The 25,441-nt window shown below is 40.4% G+C and overlaps 1 protein-coding gene across 1 annotated transcript; it reads right to left on the reverse strand.

Moving 5' to 3' along the window:
- Positions 1-23,005: 23,005 nt before the first annotated feature.
- LOC108824867 (meiosis-specific protein ASY2-like) lies at positions 23,006-25,089 on the reverse strand. Its single transcript, XM_018598240.1, has 5 exons — positions 24,567-25,089; positions 24,488-24,512; positions 24,294-24,415; positions 23,688-24,214; positions 23,006-23,626 (listed from the first exon to the last, which is right to left on the reverse strand). Exons 1-5 carry the CDS (start codon positions 25,087-25,089, stop codon positions 23,006-23,008), a joined length of 1,818 nt encoding a protein of 605 aa, XP_018453742.1.
- Positions 25,090-25,441: the final 352 nt, after the last annotated feature.

The raw sequence follows: 25,441 nt of genomic DNA on the forward strand, positions 1-25,441 counted from the left end.
TGTCATACTTTTCAGAAGTCATGTCATATTTCTTTTGTAAAACAGATTATAGAGATGACATGTAGCAAAATCACTTCTCAAATAACGTCTAGGGTTTATGAATTTGCGGTAAGATAAAGAAACCATGGAAATATAACTAAGGAAAAATTGGAAAAATATGACATTCTCAACTTGAATTTGTCGCTCTAATATGTTATCCAAATTTTTCTATCCTACTAGAACTTTAATTTCTTTAAATAAAATTATACCCTCAAATTCATTTAAATTAAATTTAACTAAAATATAATATTTAAATTTACAGAACTTAATACAATTTATAGGTAAAAAAAGGAAAGGGAAACACTACGACTGCATTTTGTCTTCTTCTTCCTCATCCCAACTGCGTCTCAACTCGAGCTTCGTCTCTGTCAATCGTACCATTACTCCGGTGGTTCTCCGTGGTAGTGTTCAGTGGCGGATTGATACCACTCAAATTACCCTAAGGAGTGATTTTTACTCTCATCAAAAGAGATCAAATTATAGTACTTAGGGATCGAATCCACAAGGAGCTAAGGCACACACTAGATCTAATAGTTGTGATTTAGCTAGGCTAACAGTAAATATATTGTAAAGCAGTAAATAAAATAATAAATAGCAAGGGCGAACAAGGTAGTTGTTCTTATGAAACCAAGGTAGTTGATGGAAGGATGGTTGCTAGATCTAGGGCTTCTATTCAGGAATTGGAGATTATAATCTCTATAAATGCTTTAACTAGTTGCTTGCATGATACTATAGATCTCAGCCGCTTAACATATGTGATGTATCACTGGTTAAAATATCTAGATCTCTGGCCACACCTTTCGCATGATGACACAGAAAAAGAGTCGATCGATATCCTTTTGAGATATCGAGCGATACACCTTTCGCAGCGCCGATCGATTCACCTGTCGGGATATCGATCAACGGCTTCTAGATCTGCCTAGGCGTGAGCCGAATATGACCACAAGGTCTCAAGGAGGAACTGTCGTTCTTCTCAACGGGAGACATGCATCGCTCAAATGGATAATTCAAGATAATCTAAGATCCTAGTGATCTATGTTCTAGTTAGAAAATCTAGAACAAGCATAGAGTTCAATCCAATTGATGAATATCACAACTTAGCAAGTATAGTTTGGGGCTAATCCCACAAACTTATCTGAACCATAGATCTAACAGGTGGATCTATTCAGACATGAAGTTTATCACAGAAATCATAGATGAATAGATAAAAATGCAATAGATAATATAAAACCAAAAGCAAAGGAGTTCCTGGAGGACTCTCAAGGAGTTCCTCCCTTCTCTCCTGAGAGAAACAATTAAAATAAGATAGCGTAGAAAGCGTCTAAAGCGTCTAAAGCGTAGCCGTCAACAATGGCTTAGAAATAACATAAATGGGATTTCAGGTCGTCAAGGGTATTTTGGTAACTTTGTGGTGATTCCTGGGCTTCAGTCGGTCATGAAATATACTCAGCTCACATTCTGATGTCCCTGTCGATCGACATGCAGTGTGCTGCATCGATCGACATACAATCCTCTTCTCGACAGCTTCCTCTCGCGAGGTAGACTGACCACTCTTCAGTAAAACGAGCATAACGTCCGATCTAACCGTTGGATTGATCTCAAACCGGTGGCATTGGAAATCTAACTCAAAGCTATAGCTTGTGCCAAAATATGGGATAAATCCAATGGTGGGAAGGTCTCCATCTAGAGATATAGATAAACATCTGAAGCGTCCGTGCAGTTCTGCACTGCGAAAGACTCCAAAAGACACCAAAATCACCATATATCTCCAAATCGTTCCTGAACCTGTAAATACTCTAAATAGACTCCAATATATAATAAATAGTATATAAAACACTTATATACCATGGGTAAAAATGGATAAAATCCATGGTATATCAACTCCCCCAGACTTACCCTTTTGCTTGTCCTCAAGCAAAACCAACAGGCAGTCTCTCTGAAAGAGGTTTGAAAACAGCAGGGACTTAAAGGATTTTAAAAACTCAGTTCATCATCTCTCTAGTAGTGCAAACCAAATCATTAAACATCCTAACCTTAGAAGCAAATTATACAATATCCTAATATAGCAACCAAATTCCACTAGTTCCACAACCTGACAAATCATGTCTGACAATCCCCTCTACTAACCTCATTTCTTGCATAGCAATAAAAGTGTAGGATTTAACTTGGGAGTATCGATCAAAGGAGACATGGATTCAACTCAAACAAGTTTCTGAACACACATGTAATCTTCTCTGATTCCTTTCTCCCCTGAGCTCTCTTCTCTGAATATCTTATTAGTTTTAATTTTAACAGGTTTCGATGCCAACACAGGTCATCTAGTCTATCTCATTGACATTACACTTGTAACTCATACATTTTGACAAAGTGTAACAAATAATGGGGTCACAAGTAATTTACCTATCCCTCGTTTCCACAATGTGTGATCATCCTTGAGATTTAGAATAATGAGGTCGCAGGTAATTTACCTATCCCTCTGCCTCTCAAAAAATCATATCAATCTTTTCTTTATAAACTTAGTTCTTGAGATGCCGAAGAGAGAGAAGGAAGGGAACCAGAAACACACAGAATTTTTACCTTCCAGACTTGCAGGAGGATTCCGATCCCTTGTATACCAAGCCCCAAGACAAGCAAATCAAGCCAGTATTAGGTTGGAGGTCAGATTTGGTTCCTTCAAACAATTTCAGCAAGTGCAAACATAGTTGACAGGTTGATCCACTTTAGTATCTCTAGTACTTCTGCAATCAGTAAGTCTAAGACTGGTCTAAAGAGTGGTTAGATGACAAGTAGTAAATCGATTAAGATTATATCCCCTTCTTGACTCAATAAAAACTTTTTTGAAAACATTTTAAATAAGACAAATAAAGTAAATAACCATTAGTAATCCCCCCAGACTTAAATTACACTGTCACAGTGTAACACAGTCGGTGGTATGAAAAACATAAAGCATAATTACGAAAATTAACAAGTTATAATGATATACCAACTCGCTGATGTCTGTGTTGATCGACACAATGAAGTATCAATCGATTGTTGAAGATGAAGCACTGTCGAACGATATCGACATGGTCGCATCGGTCGATGGTTAGAGAGATCGTTTGACACAATGAAGAGACAATCGATCGTTTGATATGAAGTGCTGGCGGTCGATATCGAGCTGGTCTCATCGGGCGATGTGCTGGGCAATCGTTTACTTGGATCTGTTTTTAATTTTTTTTTTTTAAACTAAAACACAATATTAGTAGAACTCCCCCAGACTTAAATAACACTATAATAGTGTTATCAAGTCGGAGATTGGTGAGAAATAAACCATAAGTACTCAATTTAACAAGTTAGAACGAAATACCTGACCGGAATAGATGCTGATCGATGTAAATGTGTTGTCATCAGTTGTGGCAGATTTGGTTATGTCGATCGATATCGACTTCTTCTCGTCTGTCGATATTATGGCAATCGTTTACTCGGGTCCCTATTCTAACTTTGATGTGAATATTGACCAACACAGTTAAGTGGCGATCGATACTCTTGATGCTCTATCAATCAACACAATTAAGTGGTGATCGATCGATGCTAGTGATGCTCTGTCGACCAATGATGCGCAGTCATCGGTTGATGTTGGTAGATTAAAGCTTCTTCCTTGGATCCCTCTTTTTACCTAACAGTGGGTTGCCTCCCACTCAGCGCTTATTTTTAGTCATTAACTTGACTTTTGGAGATCTGATTTGGTCCGGATGAGAATGAGAATATGCTCCAAAACAAATCTCAATGTCAAATCTTTGAGGCTGTATCATTCTTGTGTGAAAGCCTCCTCCATAGACTTTTCTCCTTTGTCTATCATCTCAACAATAAGGAGTGCTCGAAGCTTTGCAAACGGGTGTGAGAAGTTTCTGTTGTGCACTCTTGATGTCTTGACATAATCTGAAAAGTAAGGAGTCAATGGTAACTGAGAACCTCCCTTGGTTCGTTTCCGCTTCTTCCAATTTCTCCTCTTTTTTTCCACAGACTTGTGTAGTCTCACTGCAAATTTCCTGACATCATCGGAGAAGTGAGGAATCAATGCTAACTGAGAATCCCTTTTGGTTCTTTTCCTCTTCCTCCAATTCATCATCATCTTTCCCCCAGACTTTTCTGAACGCGTGGTGGTATCTCCATCAAAAATATTTCCACACACTTCATACTCATTCTGCTCTGATTCACGTCTGGTATTGATCGATGAACCAGTGATATTATCGATCGATGTTTTCTGAACAGTGTCGATTGAGGCTTCTTCTCTGAGGCATTTGTCGACTTCAGTTCTACACCTAATCTCCCTCTGAGAAGCTAATACATGCTGATGATCATTAAATACTTCATTGTAGGAATCTAGACGTATACCTCTATCTGGTGGTATAGGAGATTCAGCTTCAACCACGATACAGGGAACCACAATCTTCACAGGGTCATGTATCCTCTTCACTCTTTTGCAAATCCCAAAAGCTTGTTCTGCGCATATGGGTCTTAGGTGTTCAGGGACAGCAAGGTATGAGGTCTCAGACTTGTGCATTCTCACTTCAATCGGTTCCAGCTTAACTGTGCATCCTGGTAGCTCGTCCAACCATGTGTGTCGATCGATGCACTCGGGTGGGTGTCGATCGATAATGAATAGTGGATGTTGATCGATCTCATCAGGTTGGTATCGATTGACTCTAGCCTTTGACGAAGTCTCCAAATCTTTTCTCATAGTGTTCCGCTCGTCGTCAAGCTTCTGTTCTGACTCAAGCCATTCCTCCAGCTCTTTGAAGTCTCTCATTGTGACTTCTACACTCGAATCCAAGTCTCCAAGTTGTTTTCCACCATCTAACTCCAAAAATTCTTCTAGCTCCAAGAAATCTTCCATGGTGATCTCTTTTTCTACATCTTGGTTGGGATAACAACTTGTTACATCAATGCTCTTCTGTGTCGAGTCTGCAATTTCCTGAGGAAAACTCGAATTTTCAGGGATTTTGGGTGGTGTCGATCTGTGACAAATGTCTCTGTCGATCGATGTTGAGATGCTGGTGTCGATTGATGCTGAAGTGATAGTGTCGATCGATGTCGAGGTCGCGGGGTCGATCGATGCTGAGCTTGTGTTACAAATATCGGCTTCTTCTACTCTACTCAGCTCTCCAGATTCATGTTGTTCATCACCCTCTACCTTATATTCCAGCATAGATATTATCTCAATCTCTAGATTTGCTGCAGCATTACATCGGAAGTTGTTGAGGAAGGCGTTTGTGATGTCTTTCCAGGTAGTAACATATCCTTGTGGCAACTTCCTGAACCAACATGCTGCTTCTCCAGCAAGAGAATATGAGAATAATTTGCAGAAGTAGTAGTCTTCAGGGACTCTATTGCATTTGATGGTCGAAGCTAAATCTTCGAATGCCTCTAAGTGGTTAGTGGCATCTTCATAATGAAGACCATAAAAAGGAGTCTGACCCACAAGAGAGATATATGCAGTAGGTAGCTCAGGGACAGAACTCTGGAATGTTGAACGACCTAATGCAGACCTTTTAGCATATAAATCCTCAGGACTGTTGTAGTCTCTGAGTGCTCTTTGTCGTTCTGTCCCAGCATTCACAGCAGTAGCATCAGGGATTTCGAGAGGTATTGATCGATGAGACAAGTCTGTATCGATCATTTTTGAAGTGCCGAAATCGATCGATGCTGAAATCGAATCACTTGTATCAGCTTTTTCTACTATGCTCGGCTCTCCAGATCCATCTTGTTCATCATCCTCAACCGTACCATGGTTGACCAGCTGTCCTCTGTTCAGTTTGTCCCTCTGTGTATCCTCATAAGCATGTTGAACCTGAATGTCCGGCTGCTTGACATGAGTTGTTGGGGTTTCAAAATCTTCTTTCTGCTCACTGTAGACATAATCAATAATCTAGCTGATACTAGTCATTATTCCTTTCTCATGATCTTCAGTCATCTTCTCTATCATGTAATCAAACCTTTTATTTCGAATTGCTACAGCTTCAGTGAAAAATTTACATAGGAATGCGCTTTTGATGTCTTCCCAACAAGTTAGAGATCTTGGCTGCAACTTACTGAACCAGCTAAAAGCATCTCCAGATAAAAAAATAGGGAAAGATCTTGCAAATAATGTGATCTACATGTACCTCATTCTGCATGTTTGCTGATGAGAGGGCTGAAGAGGCTAACCCCTCGAGTGTCTTGATAAGATCTTTGGGATTTTCAAAAGGAAGACCTTTGAAAGGGTCCTCGCTTCCAAAATCATACCATTGGCTAGTAAAATTAAAGTCGTTTGTCTCAGCAACATCAATCACATCAGGGATTACATCACCGTCTGCATTAATCAATTGTCCTCTGGTGTTGCAATGACGACTTTCTTCGTCTCGCCAGATACCTTTCTTATCGATCTTAAGTATGAGTGCTCTGACCTCCTTTGTCTCCCCGCAAGTGGTGTTGGTCGACTCTTGATGAACAAAATTTTTCGGCGTCGGATGAACAGTACCCGAATGAACAGTGTCGCGGTGAACAGTGTTTTGATGAACAGTACCGCGATGAACAGTGTTTCGGTGAACAGTGTCGACCGACGTCGGATGAACAGTGTCGATCGACATCGGATGAACAGTATCGATCGATCCGGGATGAACAGTGTCCAGATGAATAGTGTTTTCGTGAATAGTGCCGCGATGAACAGTGTTTTGGTAAACAGTGCTGAAGTTAACAGTATCGATCGACACGGGATGAACCATGTAGATCGACGTCGGATGAATAGTGTCGCGATGAACAGTATCACGATGAACAGTATCGATCGACACCGAATGAACAGTGTCGATCGATTTCGGATGAACAGTGTTCGGATGAACAGTGTTTTCGTGAACAGTACTCCGATGAATAGTACCGGGATGAACAGTAATCGGATGAATAGTAATTGGATGAATAGTACCTGGATGAACAGTACCCGCGTGAATAGTACCACGATGACAGTACCTCGGTGAACAGTACCCATATGAACATGTTCTCGTGAACAGTGTCGTTTGACGATTTGTGTACTCTGTCGATCACCGGTTCTTGTAGGGTGTCGATCGATTCGTGATGGACGATGTCGATCGATTTGTGGTGTATGCTATCGATCGATGCTGCTTGGAGGGTGTCGATCGTTACATCCCTCGTAGACTTACGGATCGTGCATAACCCAGCATGTTGCTTCTTTGAATAAGCTAAAAATCATTTCTTCATTGTTGCTTCTGGTATGTACCTGAAACAGAAGAAAAAAATTTTATGAGATTTTTGAACAATAATAAAACCTAAACAAAATCTAACTAAATAAGATCTAATGGCGATCGAAGCTCCCCGGCAACGGCGCCAAATTTGATACCACTCAAATTACCCTAAGGAGTGATTGTTACTCTCATCAAAAGAGGTCAAGTTATAGTACTTAGGGATCGAATCCACAAGGAGCTAAGGCACACACTAGATCTAATAGTTATGATTTAGCTAGGCTAACAGTAAATATATTGTAAAGCAGTAAATAAAATAATAAATATATTAAATAGCAAGGGCGAACAATGTAGTTGTTCTTATGAAACCAAGGTAGTTGATGGAAGGATGGTTGCTAGATCTAGGGCTTCTATTCAGAAATTGGGGATTATAATCTCTATAAATGCTTTAACTAGTTGCTTGCATGATACTATAGATCTCAGCCGCTTAACATATGTGATGTATCACTGGTTAAAATATCTAGATCTCTCGCCACACCTTTCGCATGATGACACAGAAAAATAGTCGATCGATATCCTTTTGAGATATCGAGCGATACACCTTTTGCAGCGCCGATCGATTCACCTGTCGGGATATCGATCGACGGCTTCTAGATCTGCCTAGGCGCGAGCCGAATATGACCACAAGGTCTCAAGGAGGAACTGTCGTTCATCTCAACGGGAGACAGGCATCGCTCAAATGAATAATTCAAGATAATCTAAGATCCTAGTGATCTATGTTCTAGTTAGCAAATCTAGAACAAGCATAGAGTTCAATCCAATTGATGAATATCACAACTTAACAAGTATAGTTTGGGGCTAATCCCACAAACCTATCTGAACCATATATCTAACAGGTGGATCTATTCAGACATGAAGTTTGTCGCAGAAATCATAGATGAATAGATAAAAATGCAATAGATAATATAAAACCAAAAGCAAAGAATTTCCAGGAGGACTCTCAAGGAGTTCCTCCCTTCTCTTCTAAGAGAAACAATGAAAATAAGATAGCGTAGAAAGCGTCTAAAGCGTCTAAAGCATAGCCGTCAACAATGGCTTGGAAATAACATAAATAGGATTTCTGGTCGTCAAGGGTATTTTGGTAACTTTGTGGTGACTCCTGGGCTTCAGTCGGTCATGAAATATACTCAGCCCACATTCTGATGTCCCTGTAAATCGACATGCAGTGTGCTGCATCGATCGACATACAATCCTCTTCTCGACAGCTTCCTCTCGCGAGGCAGACTGACCACTCTTCAGTAAAACGGGCATAACTTCCGATCTAACCGTTGGATGGATCTTAAACTGGTGACATTGGAAAGCGAACTCAAAGCTATAGCTTGTGTCCAAATATGGGATATATCAAATGGTGGGAAGGTCTCCATCTAGATCTAAACATCTGAAGCGTCCGTGCAGTTCTGCACTGCGAAAGACTCCAAAAGACACCAAAATCACCATATATCTCCAAATCGTCCCTGAACCTGTAAATACTCTAAATAGACTCCAATAAATAATAAATAGTATATAAAACACTTATATACCATGGGTAAAAATGGGTAAAATCCATGGTATATCACGGATCCAAGGTAGGTTTTAAGGTATATCACTAATTGGGCTTGGCCCAGATTAAAACTAAAACAAATAGTGAAAAAGATAACATTTGGTGTTTGAACCCATGTATCTCAGTTATAGAGGGGTCATGAAAGGAGTTAATACACCAATTGTGTTATGTATTTTTCAGTTACACCTTACAAATTCGCTAATATATAATGTTAACCTGTGATAGGTGCAACCCCTTTATCCAATGTGAGTCCGTCTCTAGTAGTTCTGCTTTATCTCTACAACACATTGCTCCGGTATCACTCTCTCTCTCCCATTTGTCGACTCATCTCCTTCGTTGCAGCCGATGTCGCTTCACCGTGCTTTGTTTGTCGCCATCAACTTCTCCTCTCACCGGAACCACAACTGCCGTGTCATCTCCACCCCTACATGGGCTTATCTTCTCCATTCAAGCAGTCACAGCCAGAGAGCATTGAATCGAGCAGACCACACGTTCACGCATTGCCCGATTGGTTCTCTCGGATTGTGCAGCGTTGTTTGGACGGAGCCAGACGGATTGAGCATTCATATTCTCCACATCGAACCCTCCAAATCACGAAAAAATGGCTAACTTCTAATATAATTGCACACTTGGCCCCTGAGATTTGTTACTTTCTGATTTTCCCCATAACTTTTATTTTCACAGATTAGTCCTCGATTTCGCCCCAAAACTTTTGATTCAAGGAAATATCTTTAATGTTCGCCCCAATACTTTTAAATACACATAAATATCTTTATGATTTCGTCTTAGACTTTCAACTTGCACTTTTGACTTTGTTTTTTTATAACATCATACTTTATTGATAATAAAGATTTGAGTTTACATAATCTTCATGTAGAAGATTTGATAGGAATGTTGGTACATAGTTATGGAAAACAAAACCTTACAATTGTAATACTCTACTTTTTGCAAGCTTATCAACACACTTATTTGCTCCTCATGATGTCCATTGAAAACAGACTTCATCAAATCTCATAACCCACCATTTGATCTCCCTGATCCAGTTATAGAAGCTAAAATGTAATGTTTTATTGAGAATATCAATTGCTTTGCTACAATCATTTTCCAGTATGATCTTCCGAAATCCCAAACCCAACAATGCTGTAGCGCCATTACGATGCCTTGTAGTTCGCTCGCTAAGGGATTCATAACTCGTTTACCTGTAGCTTGAGCCGCTTCTTTATACACACCATTCTCATCTCTGATAATCCATACAACAATACTTTGTACTCCTGTATTCAGAAAATATCCATATGTGTTGCATTTAATCCAATCCTTTTGGGGTCGTGTCCAATGACCGTCTCGTCTTGGTCTTCCTCCTCTGTTATTCTGACCTCCTTAGAGTAATTGTGAGACTCCATTTTGTTTTCATTCAGTAGCATCATTACGAGCATACTGAAGAACATACTGCCACTGTAATTGCTTCTGTTGAATATAAGAACATTTAGGATTTTACATATCCTCCAAATATCCACAAAGGAAGTTCTTGCAAATGGGATAACCTAGTAGATGAACAGCTGGATAAACATGCTTCTATTTTTTCTTCTACCGTTGCATTCTGTCCCACTACAACCAAATTCATAAATCCTGAATCTCTCTAGATTTGTTTAGCATAATCACATTCAAATAATAAGTGATCTTCTGTTTCTTCAGCTTGACAGCATCTCCGACACTGGTCATTTTGTATTACATGTCTTCGTTTTAAGTTACTTCCTGTAGCAAGACCGTTTACTAATATCCTTCATAGAAAGTGCTTTAGCTTCATTGGTAATGTTGTCCTCCAAATCTTGTGCGTCAATTGAGAGTTCCCTGGAATCGGTACATGATGATTATGATCAGGGAGGTAAGTTCCCAACCAATATCCTGACTTTACTGTGTAGTTCCCATCTTCATTATAATGCCACCCAACTAGATCATTAGCTGCTTTGGAGCTTATCTTTAGTGCAAATATTCGTTTTACATCTTCTGGATCCACAAATTGCTGCAGTCTTTCTTCATTCCAATCATTGCCCACTGTATTAAAATACTGTTAACCTTTTCATCGGGATTACCTTCAGAGCGTGGTCTTGGTGGTCGTGGTGGATGATCTGGTATCCAAGGATCTGTCCACATATTAGTCGTTGAACCATTCCCAACTGTAATTTTCAGTCCTTTTGTAATTAAATGTCTCCCATATAGAATTGATCTTCACGCAAATGAAGCCTTCTTCTTTAGGGTTGCTGTTAAGATATTTCCATCAGGAAAATATCTTGCTCTCAAAATTCTCGACATTAAATAGTTTGATGTTGCATGATCCTCCAAACTTGTTTACTAAGTAAAGCTTGATTGAACACTTCCAAGTCTCTGGAATCTAGTCCTCCTTCTCTTTTAGGTACACTGATGCGTTTCCAAGAAAACCAATGAAATCTTCTGTTTTCTCCTTATCTCCACCAAAACTGAGCTAGAATTTTATTAATGTCCTCACAAATCTCCTTGGGTAATCGAAATATATTAATCGAGTATATAGGCATTGCTAGAGCTAGTGCCTTTAACAAAACCTCCTTTCTACCTAGTGACAAATGTCTTTGCTTCCAGCTTTGTACAACTCTTTTGAATTTATCAATAATGTAGGCAAACATCTCATTCTTTTTTAAACCAATCTGCTCAGGCAATCCCAAATACTTTCCGATCCCCCCTTCATTATGAATATCCAATAAATTCCGTATACTTGTTTTAACGTTTGGAGAAACCCCTTTTTCCAAATGTAATAGATGACTTACTAAAATTGATTGCTTATTCTGAAACTGATCTTCAACTTATTGGCTACTTTCACATTAGCCAAAGAGAAGAACAAAGAATCATCATCGAACAGGAGATGATTTACTGAAGGGCCTTGATTGGAGACTTTGATACCCAGTAGAGATCGATCTTCCATAGCTCTATGCATTAGATGAGATAGCACTTCAGCACAAAGAATAAATAGGTACAGTGACAAAGGGTCTCCTTATCGAAGTCCTCATTCTGGAGTAATGTAGCCTTCAGATGATCCATTAATGAGAACTGAATACTTGATTGAGGTAACACATTTCATTATCCAGTGGATCCAAACATTCTCAAATCCCATATGTCTCATAACTTTTTCCGAGCCTTAAGACTGTGAAACATCTCATGAGACACTACTATATTATCTGAGATCAGACTGTTCGATATAAAAGCGTTCTGATTTTCAGAAATAATGTGATCCAGCAGATGCTTCTTCAAACGGTTTACCAATACTTTTGATATGATCTTGTATGATACATTACATAAAGCGATTGGTCTGAATTCTTTCATACCTGATGGTGGATAAACCTTTGGTATGAGACACAGATTAGTGTGATTGTGTTGTTCATCAAAAATCCCTCTTTCAAAGAAGTTCTCAAATTCTTTCATAATCTCAGGCTTGAGGTCCTCCTAGAATTTTTGATAAAACACTGCTGTAAATCCATCAGATCCTGGTGCTTTGTGTGGTCCAATGTCAAATAAAGCCGCTTGAACTTCATCTTCTGTAATCTTCCGAGTTAAATCATTAAAATCAGATTTAAACAATATGTTCCTTTCTCAAAAAATCTCAACCGCCTTTCATCAATGGAAATTGGGGTCCATTATGGAGATAACTGAAATCGTGGATGAAATCCAAACCGAACTTCCCACAATGTTCCATAAATCATCTTCAACCACACTAAACGTGGCGAGTTGTCGGAAAAACCATCGGAAAAATAACTATAATAAAATCGCCCTTTTCATCACCTTTTTGGTCTTCTTTCAAATTTTTTTTTTGCATTTTTGACTCTGTTATATGTAAATGCCATGTATACAAAACTCAAAAATTAATTGTGGATCAATCCAAAATTAGATTTATTTATTTTATTATACTTGATAGTATAAAAACTAGTATACATATCAAAGTAGTGTGAAATCCTACATGATTTGTGGTTTGTGTGTGCAATTTTCTCTTGAATAACCCAGGTTCAAGTGGAGGGAAGAGTAATTTTGATGATTTTTTACTTGGGAAATAATATACGGTGCGAGATTTAGGGTAGAATTTGTGTTGAATTAGGAAAGATAATAAACTGAAATATAGAATTTTTTTTATTTTTGTGATTTGACTATTAATATGTATTATACATTGACTACTACACTGCATAGTGGGTGGAAAACATATTATTCCCTACACGAAATATTAGGTAATATTTATAACAAGTTATAACACACAAACAAGATAAGGTCAACCATAGAGTTATTTTTATAATTTGTTATCAAGCTTCAGATAAACTAACGACATCTTGCTAGAATTAAATCGAACGAATTATAGCAAATGTAGAATATATAAGAAATCTTGTTCGCATTATATACCAACGACAGATCAGTGTATAATACTTAGTATCCGATTTCTAGACTAAGTAGATGGCCAAAAGGTAGATCTATAAGTCATTATACTTCATTTGGTAACCTCTTGTTGCTTAGATATGTTACCTTTTGAAGTACTTTTTTGTTGCTTAAACCTTTTACATTATTTTGACTTTTTGGTCTGTTTTCAAACCATTTGAATACTTTTGGATATTCATGTTTTCAGATCTGAATCAGATTTTGGAAAACTTCCCTCTAACATATAATGCACTAGAAGACTTCCTAGAAGTCTTATGAGTGAGTGTCTCCCATATCTCATCTTTCATAACAGACTTGAACGTTTTGGATGAAAAAATCGTAGCTGCTCAAGAAACTAGCCAGATTTGATACTTAGAAGGAGTGCGATCGACACTGTCGCTTAACACCGACGTAAGTAGACAGGCCAACTTGTTCTTGACTAACTTGAAGCCCAAAAGATCCACATATTTACAAGAATACTCCTGACCGATTTTTTACCTAATATTTTTAGTGTTTGCCATTGTTTGGGCAATATACATTCTTTACCACCACTGTTACGCACATCATACAATTTTAAGGGTTTAAAGCATATTGGAGATAAGATCCAATACTCTTTCATAGATTTGTATAGGAACTTTAAGGTTACTATGTATGAGTAGTTTCTCTTTATTAGATATAAGGTTAATTAGGGTTTTGATGGATTAGTAAACCATAGAACTGCTAGGTTGAATTATTAGGTTTCCTTCATCAGAACTGTTCTTATTGCTTATGTTATAGAATAGCTAACTAGAACCCTGAACTTATGATTATTTACAACTAAGAATTGTAGGTTCATTGCATGAATTTTTTTTTTTGAGCCAGATTGTTAGATACATGCGAGACCTAGTCTAGGAATCTAGTGAACATATCGATTAGGACAATAACGCTTGCCTAAGGAAGTATCAATTGATACCTAGTTAGTACTATCGATCGACACTCGATCTTTGTTCACGTGCGATAGCTGGAGCATAGGACTTAGTCATTTGATTAGACTCGCAGCGAAAACCAGATATCTTTGCAGTAGAATTCGAGTTATAGGATGGTTATTCACACATCTTTAGCATCTATAATTTTATAATCATTGATTTTCGGAAACCCTAAATCTATATTTAATCTTATATCCTCACAAACAATCAATCAATCTACTTTACTTTATTTGCTACTTTATACTAATATTTGTCTAGCTTAATTTTGATAATTGTTGAGTCTATTGTGTGCTCATTCTCTCTCTGAATTTGATCCCTAAGCATTATAATTGAACCTCTTATTTAAGAGAGTAAAGTTGCTCATAGGGTAATTTGAGTGATATGAAATTTGGCGCTATTGCCGGAGAGCATTGGATCGCCATTAGACTTAATTAATAGGTTTTGTCTAGGTTATTTTTATTTTTAGATTACTTATAAATTTTTTTTTTCTGGTGCATGTTCAGAAGTGCCGGAAACAACAAGGAGAAACAACTTTTATTCTCAGATCCTGCACGTTTGGAATGTTCAATCCGCAAAAAGAGACACATCATCGATTGACATCAAATCTTCTTGCCGATCGACATCAACTCTTCTTGTCGATCGACACTTGTAACGAGCACCGATTGATTCTTCTCAACTGGAATCGATGGACATAACCCGCGAGCAGTCATGGTTATGACTCTTGTACTATACATGATGAGAATGGAGACCTGCATGACCACGAGGGTCTTCTGCGTGATGGAATAGGTCAGAGGATAGATGAGGGGGGCATTAATCCCTGATCCCGAAGAAACTGTCCAACAGGCTGCTAATGATGAGAATGTTGCAGCCAATGCTCGGGCTTAGCTGATGAGAATGTCAAGGCTGCTCGGCCCAGAACTTTAACTGACTACAAACTGTCCAGATCAATACTATGCCCACAGATCTGCAATTCATCTCCAGCTTTCCAGAGGAACAATTTTTATCTGAAGCCGTCATACTTTACACTAGTGGTACATACAACTAATCATGGTCACCCACATGAGTATCCAATGGAGCGGTTTGAGGATATAGTTTTTGCTATCAGAGCCAATGGAGTCTCTGAGTTTTAGACTATCTTCTTTGCAAGCTCTTCAAGTACTAACTTGCTGGAGATGTTTTACACTGGCTTAAGTAGTTACCATCAGGATCTCTTACATCTTGGATTGACATCAAAAACGCCTTCCTGCGTAATTTTTCGATGATGCACGTGCTAAAGACTTGAGGAGTACAATTGCTATATTCACACAGGAGCCGACAAAATATTTCTGAATCTCCTGGATCAGAATAAAGTCATACCAGAGGGACTATCCACACCATGTATATCAATGAGGTACAATTGCTAAGTACCTTCTTCACAATCATTTTTTGGCTTAACAGATGGATCCAGACATTGCTAGTGAAGGACACTTCAACACTAGGAATCCAAAAGAGACGATAAGACTTATTGAAAACTTGGCATCTATCAATAACACCAAGAACACTAACTTCAAGAGGAAGAAATCAGCTGATAATTTAAGAAAAGAGTAGAAGGGTGAAGTTAAGGCCAAGATGGACAGTGTTCATAAACTTCTCATGAAGCAAGTCAGTTTTTCAGGTGGAAAATGTAGTCCTCAATGGCGACAAAAAAAGAAGAAGAAGAGGATGATGTGAACTTTGTGAGTAGTACTGATTTCCAGAATCAGAGATCTGGGAATCAAAGTGGAAAGATGAAATTCTATGGCAATATATGGTCAGGAGAAATTACAACCAGAGTTCATAATATCAGAATCCTACAACAAAAACAACATCAACAACATAACTTATGAGAGTTCTTCTTACAAGAATCCAGCACCATCAACTCAAGTGAACAAGATAAAAGGAATGCTTGATCAGATTATCGAGGGTCATTATTAGTTGACAATGGATTTCAATAGGAAGATAGATGTTGTCTACACCAACATGAACCAAGTTTTGAAGCTCTAAGAATACATGTAATTAAAGAAGTTGGTTCAGGCATATGAATTTGTTAAGAGGCATGAAGCACTGATCTAAGGCAAAGGACAAGATGCACTGAAGCACCACATGAGTTCCATCGTAGATGATGATTTCTGGCAAGTGGTGAAGTATGAGAAGCTTCAATAAGGAGACTTTCAAGTCAAAGCTCCATGTTATTCGACAGTTCACATTGGTGGTTAGTTGACACCAGAAACTAACCACTGATCGCACAACCTGAAGAATCAGTTGGGTCATGTGAGACCGTGAGGATCGAGCGACAAGACAAGTTTTCCGCTCGACACCCCTTCCCCCATGTGCCATACCGTGTTAAAACAAAGATAATCAATCGACACGAGCAGGAAAGCGCCGACCGCCACCAACTGGCGAGCAACGATCTACATCAGATGTTCATCAACGATCGACACCCTCCTATGACATATCAAGTGCGGTTACCAAGCATCAATGTAGCCAGACTGAATGCAACTCGGTACCCATCCAAACCCTCTGAGATATCAACACAGAACAAAAACAGCATCTGAATATGCAGCAAATCCTATGATAATTGACCAGGCTACTGAAGGAAAAATTTAGAGGAGAAAAAATAACAGGGTTCCCAAGCATCTAAGGAGAGAGGCTAATGAGAAAGAGATGGATAGCTTTACAAAGAGTGTACTAAGGATCTCTTAGGATAAGTCATTCAATGAGGCTTACTACATCCACAGACTGGATATTTTTTTAGTGAAAGTAATGAGATGTAGTTCCATGCATTGTTGGAGGTATTAACTATCCATGTGTACTCTGTGATACAGATTCTTCAGTTAGTATCATACCTAAGGTGATGGCAGACTAACTAAGTCTAAAGATAGATCATTTTGAGGATTCATTTATTTTTGTTAATTACTCTAAGGTTAATTAAGAAGGAATCATCAGAAACCTTGAAGTGCAAATCGGCAATGCTCTAATTCTAGTGGACTTTCATGTCATGGATATTCTAATAGATTGGAATCTTCTCTATTACTTGGAAGAAAAGGAACTCTCAAAATTTGGAAGAATACTTTATCTCCTTAAAATTTAAGGGGTAAGGAGTTATTAAGGGGCTGACTGGTTTTTCCGCTACCACCCGCAAACGCAGCTTTTACGGTTCATAGCGGTTGTTGGCGTTTCGAAACAATCACAGAAAACGCTACAAATCGCTTCAAACCGCTCCGAACCTCTTAAAATCAAAAGCTGGTTCCAGCTAGCGTTTGCGGTTGTGGGCGGTTGCGGGAGGATAATTTTTTTTCTTTAAAAACAAAATAAATAAAATAATACTAAAAATATCCAATAAAAATTTTCAATTGAAATAATAGAAATTGTAAAATGTATTCATATTATATTTCAATTTATATAATAAAACTTCAAAACTAAAATATTTTCTATAAATTTTTAAAATTGAATAATATGATTTTATAAATATAAATTTTATATTTATCATATTATTATGATTTTTAATATTTTTATAATTACCTAAAATGTAAATATTGTTAAATTATTATTTAACAGATGTTGCGTTTGATAGTTTATCAGTCATAAGAATCCCGCAAAGGCAACAATTTCTAACAGCTGTACCAGTCGTACAAATCTCTAGAAAACGCTTAAAACCGCAACTACCTGCACCCGCAAACTTCTGCAACCGCAACCGCAACCGCTGCGGTTACACCAGTCAGACCCTAAAATGAAAAACCTCTTAAAAATAATGGGAATAAAAGACTATTAGAGATGTTAAAGCTTTTAGGCTCTGAATGTTACGATTCGCATAGTACCGCAATTAATAGTAACAAAATTTTCTATATATCACATATTTATATGTTTTTAGTACTGTTAGAACTGCACTGCAGTTGTACTGTTTGTCCCATACTGCTCAATTCGTTGCTATCTTTCGGAGCGTTGCTGGTAGAAATAACAGTTCCAAGTGATGTCTTGAATTATTATTTTCAGATTTTTATTTCCTTATCTTCTTCTGAAAATAACCCATTCTTTTGATACTTTTTCACATTCAAACAAAAGAAAAATAAATAATGTCACATCTGTTAGACCCAATTTCGGTCTCCTAAGTGATTGGGCCTATTTCGGATTATGGGCTATAAACAAGAAGCCCGCGAGGAAGTATCAATCTGTTCCATAGGAGATAATTAGGAGGATGCATAGTTCGAGACAAAGATTCTATGGACGAAACGGATTGGGCCGAAGTTAGGAAGCCCACAGCGACGTCAACAAAGTAGAAAAGTAGGTCGCCGAAGTCGAGAAGGTCGCGGAAGCAGTTGCAAGAATAGCGGGGTCGAGCCTATAAAAGGAAGAGAAGATCAATCCTAAAGGGACAAAGAAAACCCTAGAGAGAGAGCACACCACGCATTTACATCTTTCTTACTTCGTTTAGATCTCATTCTTGATCGACCTCCTTGTTATAGTCGATCTCTTAGCTATTCTTTGTACTCGACCTCTTAATCAATAAAAGTCAATTTTTGTCTACCAAATTCCGATTACATCGTTGTGTTCTAAGGATATCGTTGCCTACATCTTTTGTCGCTTCCCTAGTTTACTTACAAACACTACAAAATACTTGAGTGTAGATTTTAGGTTCTACATTTTGACGCCGACTGTGGGGGAGATAAACGAAAAACATCCTTGCTAAGAACTCGATCTAGGATTTCTAAGCACAATCATGGATCCCACCCTACGCCGACGAAGATCCGATGACCCGAGATCGAGACAGCTTGCAGTCTCCAAAGATCCCGCTCGCAATGCTCCATCTCACGACTCAAGGGACGATCATCGACTCGGAAAGGCAATCCCGAACGAAAACACGATAACCTTCTCTCTTTATGAGAATGTCGAGCTTGATATGCCCCACGACGATGCTTTAATCATCACGATTGACCTCGCAGGGTCTCCTTTTCGAAGGTTCTCATCGATTCCGGATGCGTAGCCAATCTGCTATCGCATGACACCTTTGAGAAAATCAGCCGACCTGATTTGGCAATCAATAAATATGCTCCCCCCTCTACAGCTTTGAAGGTGGAAGCAGAGTACCCTTACTAGGAAACGTGGCGATCACTGTCAGGACGCACGATTCCGAGAAAGAAACGGATTACTCTGTAATGCACGACCTCTCTCCATTCGACGCCGTCTTAGGGCGACCTTGGCTCCATCAGATGAGGGCGGTCCCTTCGATTTATCATCAATGCGTAAATTTTATTTCCCCTGCCGGAGAAAAGACCATTTATGGGAATCAAAAACAGTCTCGATCTTGTTACATGGCGGAGTACAGCAAAATGTTTCCAAAGGGGGCAAACCAACCAACAGTGCGAGTTCCCTCGACGAAAGATCCTGAGAAGGACCTCGCGTGCACTATTTCCCTAGACCCGCAATCTCCAGAGATGTGTGTTAGCATTGGACGCGATCTCAACCCAAAGATCAGGGACGATCTAGAGATCTTTCTAAGAAATAACATCAACACGTTTGCATGGTCTGCTGCTGACATGCCTGTCATCGACATCAACGTCGCATCACACGACCTAAATGTTGATCCCACGTTTAAGCCGATCAAGCAAAAACGAAGAAAACTCGGCCTAGAAAGAGCCAAGGCGGTCAATGACGAAGTTGATAAACTGCTGAAAATAGGTTCGATCCGTGAAGTACAATACTCGGACTGGCTTGCAGACCCAGTCGTTGTAAAGAAAAAGAATGGAAAATGGAGAGTCTGCATCGATTTCACAGACCTAAATAAAGCCTTCCCGAAAGACACCTTTCCATTACCCCATATAGACCGATTGGTCAAAGCTACGACAGGACACGAGCTGCTCTCCTTCATGGATGCATTCTCAGGATACAATCAGATCCTCATGAATCCTGAGGATCAAGAAAAAATTAGCTTCATCACCGAGAGAGGAATGTATTGTTATAAAGTGATGCCTTTCGGACTGAAGAATGCCAGAGCGACCTACCAGAGGTTGGTAAATAAAATGTTCTCCAACCAACTGGGAAAAACTATGGAGGTCTACATAGACGACATGATGATAAAATCCTCAGTAGCCGGCGACCACGTTCTCCAACTCCAAGAGTGCTTCAACATCCTCAATAAGTTCAGGATGAAGCTAAACCCGACTAAGTGTACTTTCAGAGTGGCATTTGGGGAATTTCTGGGATACCTCGTAACTAAAAGAGGGATCGAAGCCAATCCCAAACAAATCTCGGCGCTTATCGAAATGCTACCTCCGAAATCAGTTAAAGATGTGCAAAGGCTCACGGGAAAGATCGCCGCATTAAACCGCTTTATATCAAGATCGACAGATCGATGCCTCCCATTCTACAAACTCCTTAAAGGAAACAAAAAGTTCGAATGGAACGCCGACTGCGACGCCGCTCTCAGCGAGCTTAAAGCGTACATAAGTGAACCTCTTATCCTATCTAAACCAATTCATGGCGAACTTCTGTACCTATACGTCGCGACTTCCGAACACGCAGTAAGTGTGGTCTTAGTTCGCGAAGAAAACAACGAGCAAAAGCCAATCTACTATGTTAGCAGATCCCTGTTCGATTGTGAGACAAGATATCCTGTGATGGAAAAATTGGCCCTAGCAGTGGTAAATGCCGCGGAAACTAAGGCCATATTTCCAATCCCATACGATCATGGTAATGACGTCGCAGCCATTACGCACAGTCTTACATAGCCCAAGCCAATCCGGGAGATTACCAAAATGGGCGATCGAGCTCGGAGAATATGATATAGAATACAAACCTCGAACAAGTTCGAAAGCACATGTGTTAGCTGATTTCATCATCGAGCTCGTCCCTAGTGAAACTAACACCAATGACAAAACCCGGAAGTGGAAACTCCACGTCGATGGAGCATCATCGAGGCAAGGGTCGGGCGTAGGAATACAACTCGAATCTCCAACAGGAGAAATGATCGAACAATCATTTTGTTTAGGCTTCAACGCGTCAAACAACAAAGCCAAATATGAATCCTTAATCGCCGGACTGCGACTTGCCCAAAGCATTGGAGCCCGAAAAATAATCGCCTTCAGCGACTCGCAGCTCGTCACGAGTCAATTTCACGGCGAATACGAAGCTAAGAACGAAAGGATGGAGGCCTACCTAGCAGTATTAAGAGGAATTACACATCAATTCGATGAGTTCGAGCTTACGAGAATTCCGAGGGGAGAAAACACCTCAGCAGACGCCCTCGCCGCTCTGGCGTCAACGTCGAGTCCGACTATAAGAAGGGTAATTCCGATTGAAGGAATAGATCGACCCAGTATAGACATCCCTCTAAAAGGAACCCCCAATAACAAGGACGACCTCCCGCTGGTCGCTCCAATCGTCACTCGTAGTAAATCCAAGGGGCATTTCGCACTAAGATGTGACAGATGCCAACGGCAAGTGCCAATGTTGCACCAACCAACACAGAAACTATCAACCATATACTCGCCATACCCATTCATGAAGTGGTCTATAGACATAGTTGGACCCTTCGTTTCATCGGGACCAGCACAGCTTCGATTCTTGCTAGTAATGACTGATTTCTTTACCAAATAGACCGAAGCCGAGGCCTACCAAAATATCACTGGAACCACGGTAACGAGCTTCATTTGGAAGAATATTGTCTATAGGCATGGTCTCCCATACGAAATAGTCACCGATAACGGCCCTCAATTCATCTCGAAGGTTATCAAAGATTTTTACGACAAATGGAAGATCAAGCTAAGGTTCGCAAGCCAACGATACCCAAAGTGCAATGGGCACGCCGAAGCCACACACAAAACAATAGTAAACAACTTAAAGAAGAGACTCGACCTTAAAAAATCCAAGTGGAGCGAGGAGCTGAACGGAGTGCTTTGGGCATGTCGAACAACACCCCACACGGCAACCCACGAAACACCGTTCTCCCTGTCATACGGAATCGAAGCAGTGATACCTCCCGAGATTGAGGTCCAATCTACACGACGAGGAATATGTCCTGATAACGTCGAGATAAACGAAGCAATGCTGCTCGAACATCTGGACATGATCGAAGAACGTCGAGAACGAGCTGCGGTGCATATCCAGAACTACCAGTAAGCCGTTGCACGTTACTACGACTCAAACGTAAGAGGCCGCAGCTTCTCAGTCGGCGACCTAGTGCTACGCAAAGTGTTCGATGGAACAAAAGAAAAAGGCGCAGGAAAACTGGGAACGAGATGGGAAGGCCCATACAAAATAATAAAAAAAGTTCGCAACAGTGTCTACGAATTGGAAAAATGCAAAACAGGACGCCCCGAAATGAGGCCATGGAACGCTTAAAACCTCAAAAGATATTATAATTAACTTCGATGTCCCATCTCCGATCCAACATCGAACTGGGGGCCACCAACGACATAACATAAAACAAAAACATTTTTCAGAACTACGAATCGGCTTGATCAACATCGAGCGCAGCCCAAACAACCAAACAACTCTCTAACCAAAACATTGTTCACCACGTGAACCCCAACAAAGTAGATTCCTGATCAGTCTCTACTTCAAAAATATCTAAGAAAGATACTAAACGCATGCTCAAACAAAAATACAGAAATCCAGATTAAAGGTATTATCCATTAATCCGTTGAAAGCATATATAAATGTTCTTCAACAAAAAACACACATAAATAACAAAAGCGAAGCAAACAAAGTCTTTTAAATAAACATAAAACGCCAAATCAAACATGCGTCATTCAACCCCCTAGGTTGACAGAGTCATCAGAAATTTGAGGAAGGTCGAGACCCCTAAGAGAGTCGTCCGACACTGCCACGAGGCCATACTCGAACCCGCCCTCCAAGTATTTGGCCAAAGCCTCGATCTTTGCACAAACTTCCTGTAGGAGCATCTCCGCGGCGCTTTCCGCCTTCTTCCATTGGATAGTCTCCCTAGCCTTATCGAGGGCAGCATCGTAACCCTTGGCTACCAACCGACAAGCAGCTCGCCTCTCCCTCCGAGCCACTCTTTCTCGCAGCTCAGCCTCTCTTCTGAACTTCGCCTTCAAAGATTCAAGGTCCGCCTCCATCGCGACCTTCTCTTTCCCTAGCGCAACTTTCTCCTCCTCTAGTGTGATCTTCTCCTTCTCAAGCGCGATTTTCTCCTCCTCAAGCGCAACATTCTCCGTCGCTGTAGCCGTCAAAAGCACCTTCAAGTCGACGACTTGCTTCATTCGCTCCTGCTCACTCGCCTGCGACGCACTTAACTTTGATCGCGACTGTTGGATCAAAGTAAGATGACCTTCGACCTCCTCTCGAGAGGGGAAGTTCGCCAACCGTTCCTCCATCAAAGCAGCGTACTCATTGCTAGCCTCCATAGCCTAAAAAGATAAGAAGATTAAGGCTATGATTTCAGTATCTAAATAATTTCACACGATTTACCTTGGCATTTGCAATCGCCATCTGAACATAGACATCACGACCTCGCATTTTCTCCAAGGGAGGAAGCACGCACGAAGAACTTCGCAGCTTCCGCCAGATGGCAGCGAGTCGTTCAGGATTCTCCAAAATCGGAGCATCGACGTCGTATGAGAACGCCAGCGGAGAACCCCTTCGACAGTCTGCAGGAAAGTTGATCGGCTTAGAAGTACCTTCTCCGGGATCTTGCATCGGAGGTTCCGAGCTTGGAACGTTAAAATCTTTAGAAGACTCATCGTCCAAGATCAGACGACGTCGCTGAACCTTGGGAGCGACTTCCTTGATGTCCACCTCGCCCGATACTCGAGAATCCGGTTGAGCATCACGATCTGGACGAACCACTGAAAGCGGCATAGCCCGGACAATCAGAGACTGAATCTGAGAGCTTGCTCTAGTCACCCGTCTGTCCGGAGTCTCGTGATATCGTTTCAAAGGTGTGGAGTCAGAATTGGCATCTGAAAGCTCCGCAGGAGGGTCTTTCCTTTTCACCCCTGAAAGTCAAAGCCACAACAACAAATTAAAATCATCAAACGAAAAGAAAAAAAGAAAAAATACGAGGAAGTAACTCACCTTTATCTTTCTGCTCTTTCCGAGGACGAACCGGTTCCACAAGCGCGACGGGAACAACACAATTCACGCCGGGGGGCAAAGCATAAGCAGCTCGAATCCTTTCTGGAGTAGAACTGTCCCAACTGCATTTACCTCAGCGGAGCGCCGAGATCAAACCACGCAGCTCTGGAGTCGACTTTGAGGATCCAAACAACCTTGAAGAAAAATCAAGATCAAAACCTAACAAATGATCGTGCTAGTTTAAAAAAAGAGAGGTAATAGGAAATTACTTACCTACGTTCTCGTTCCATTTCATCGGAATCCGAGAAAAGTCAAAATCCCCAACCGTCACTGGATCGACCTTGAAGACAAAAAACGTGTCCGTCCAATAAAAGTCTTTCCCAGGGATGTCGCTAATAATCGAGCGACCTGCACGCGGAGAAAGAAGAAACGCTCCAGTGACGCCGCTACTTCGCTTGAGAGTGTAAAGCTGCTTTAACTCAGCCAAACCAAACTCTAACCCTTCCTCTCTGGCCCGAACGAACGTCGCCAAGACGTAACGCCAGAAGGTCGGAGTAATCTGGGTGAAAGCCAGCTTCAACTCCGCTAGAATCTCGAGGAGGAACGAAGGGATAGGAAATGACATAAGGCCGTGGCGAAAAAAGCACATGCAGGCTCCGCAATATCCCGGTCTCACGTTCTCCGGAGTATCGCCATTTGGATAATCAATGGTAGCCTCGTACGGAACACCCCGAAGCTCCAGGATGGATTCGTATTTGGTTGGGGTAAGCGGATCCGGTTTGTTTAGAGACGCCATGAAATATGAACAAATGAGAGAAGTTTGCAGAAGAAAGAAAGTCGAAGCAGAAGAAGAAGAAGATGAGTCCATTACAAAAAAATCTATTAAATAAATAAAGGGAAAAACGACAGTTCCCGAGACAATCTTCGCGATCAATGAGAGCCGCACGATCTGGGAAGAGTGGCCGATAGGTCAAATCAAACGAGCGCGCGTGGTCACTCCGCTCCGAGATTCGCGACCAAAGAAAAAGTACTCGCCCTTTCGGTTTCTTAAAATTAAACCGACTGGGCTGGGGGACAAATGTAAGATCCAATTTCGGTCTCCTAAGTGATTGGGCCTATTTCGGATTATGGGCTATAAACAAGAAGCC

This window comes from Raphanus sativus, chromosome 9 (assembly GCF_000801105.2).
Source record: "Raphanus sativus cultivar WK10039 chromosome 9, ASM80110v3, whole genome shotgun sequence".
Lineage (NCBI taxonomy): Eukaryota > Viridiplantae > Streptophyta > Magnoliopsida > Brassicales > Brassicaceae > Raphanus > Raphanus sativus.

Coding starts and splice junctions, on each gene's coding strand:
- LOC108824867 (XM_018598240.1), bottom strand. CDS start 25,089: ATGGCGTCTCTAAACAAACCGGATCCGCTTACCCCAACCAAATACGAA. Junction 24,513..24,566: donor GAAATGGAACGAGAACGTAG/GTAAGTAATTTC, acceptor ATCATTTGTTAG/GTTTTGATCTTGATTTTTCT. Junction 24,416..24,487: donor GATCTTGATTTTTCTTCAAG/GTTGTTTGGATC, acceptor AGGTAAATGCAG/TTGGGACAGTTCTACTCCAG.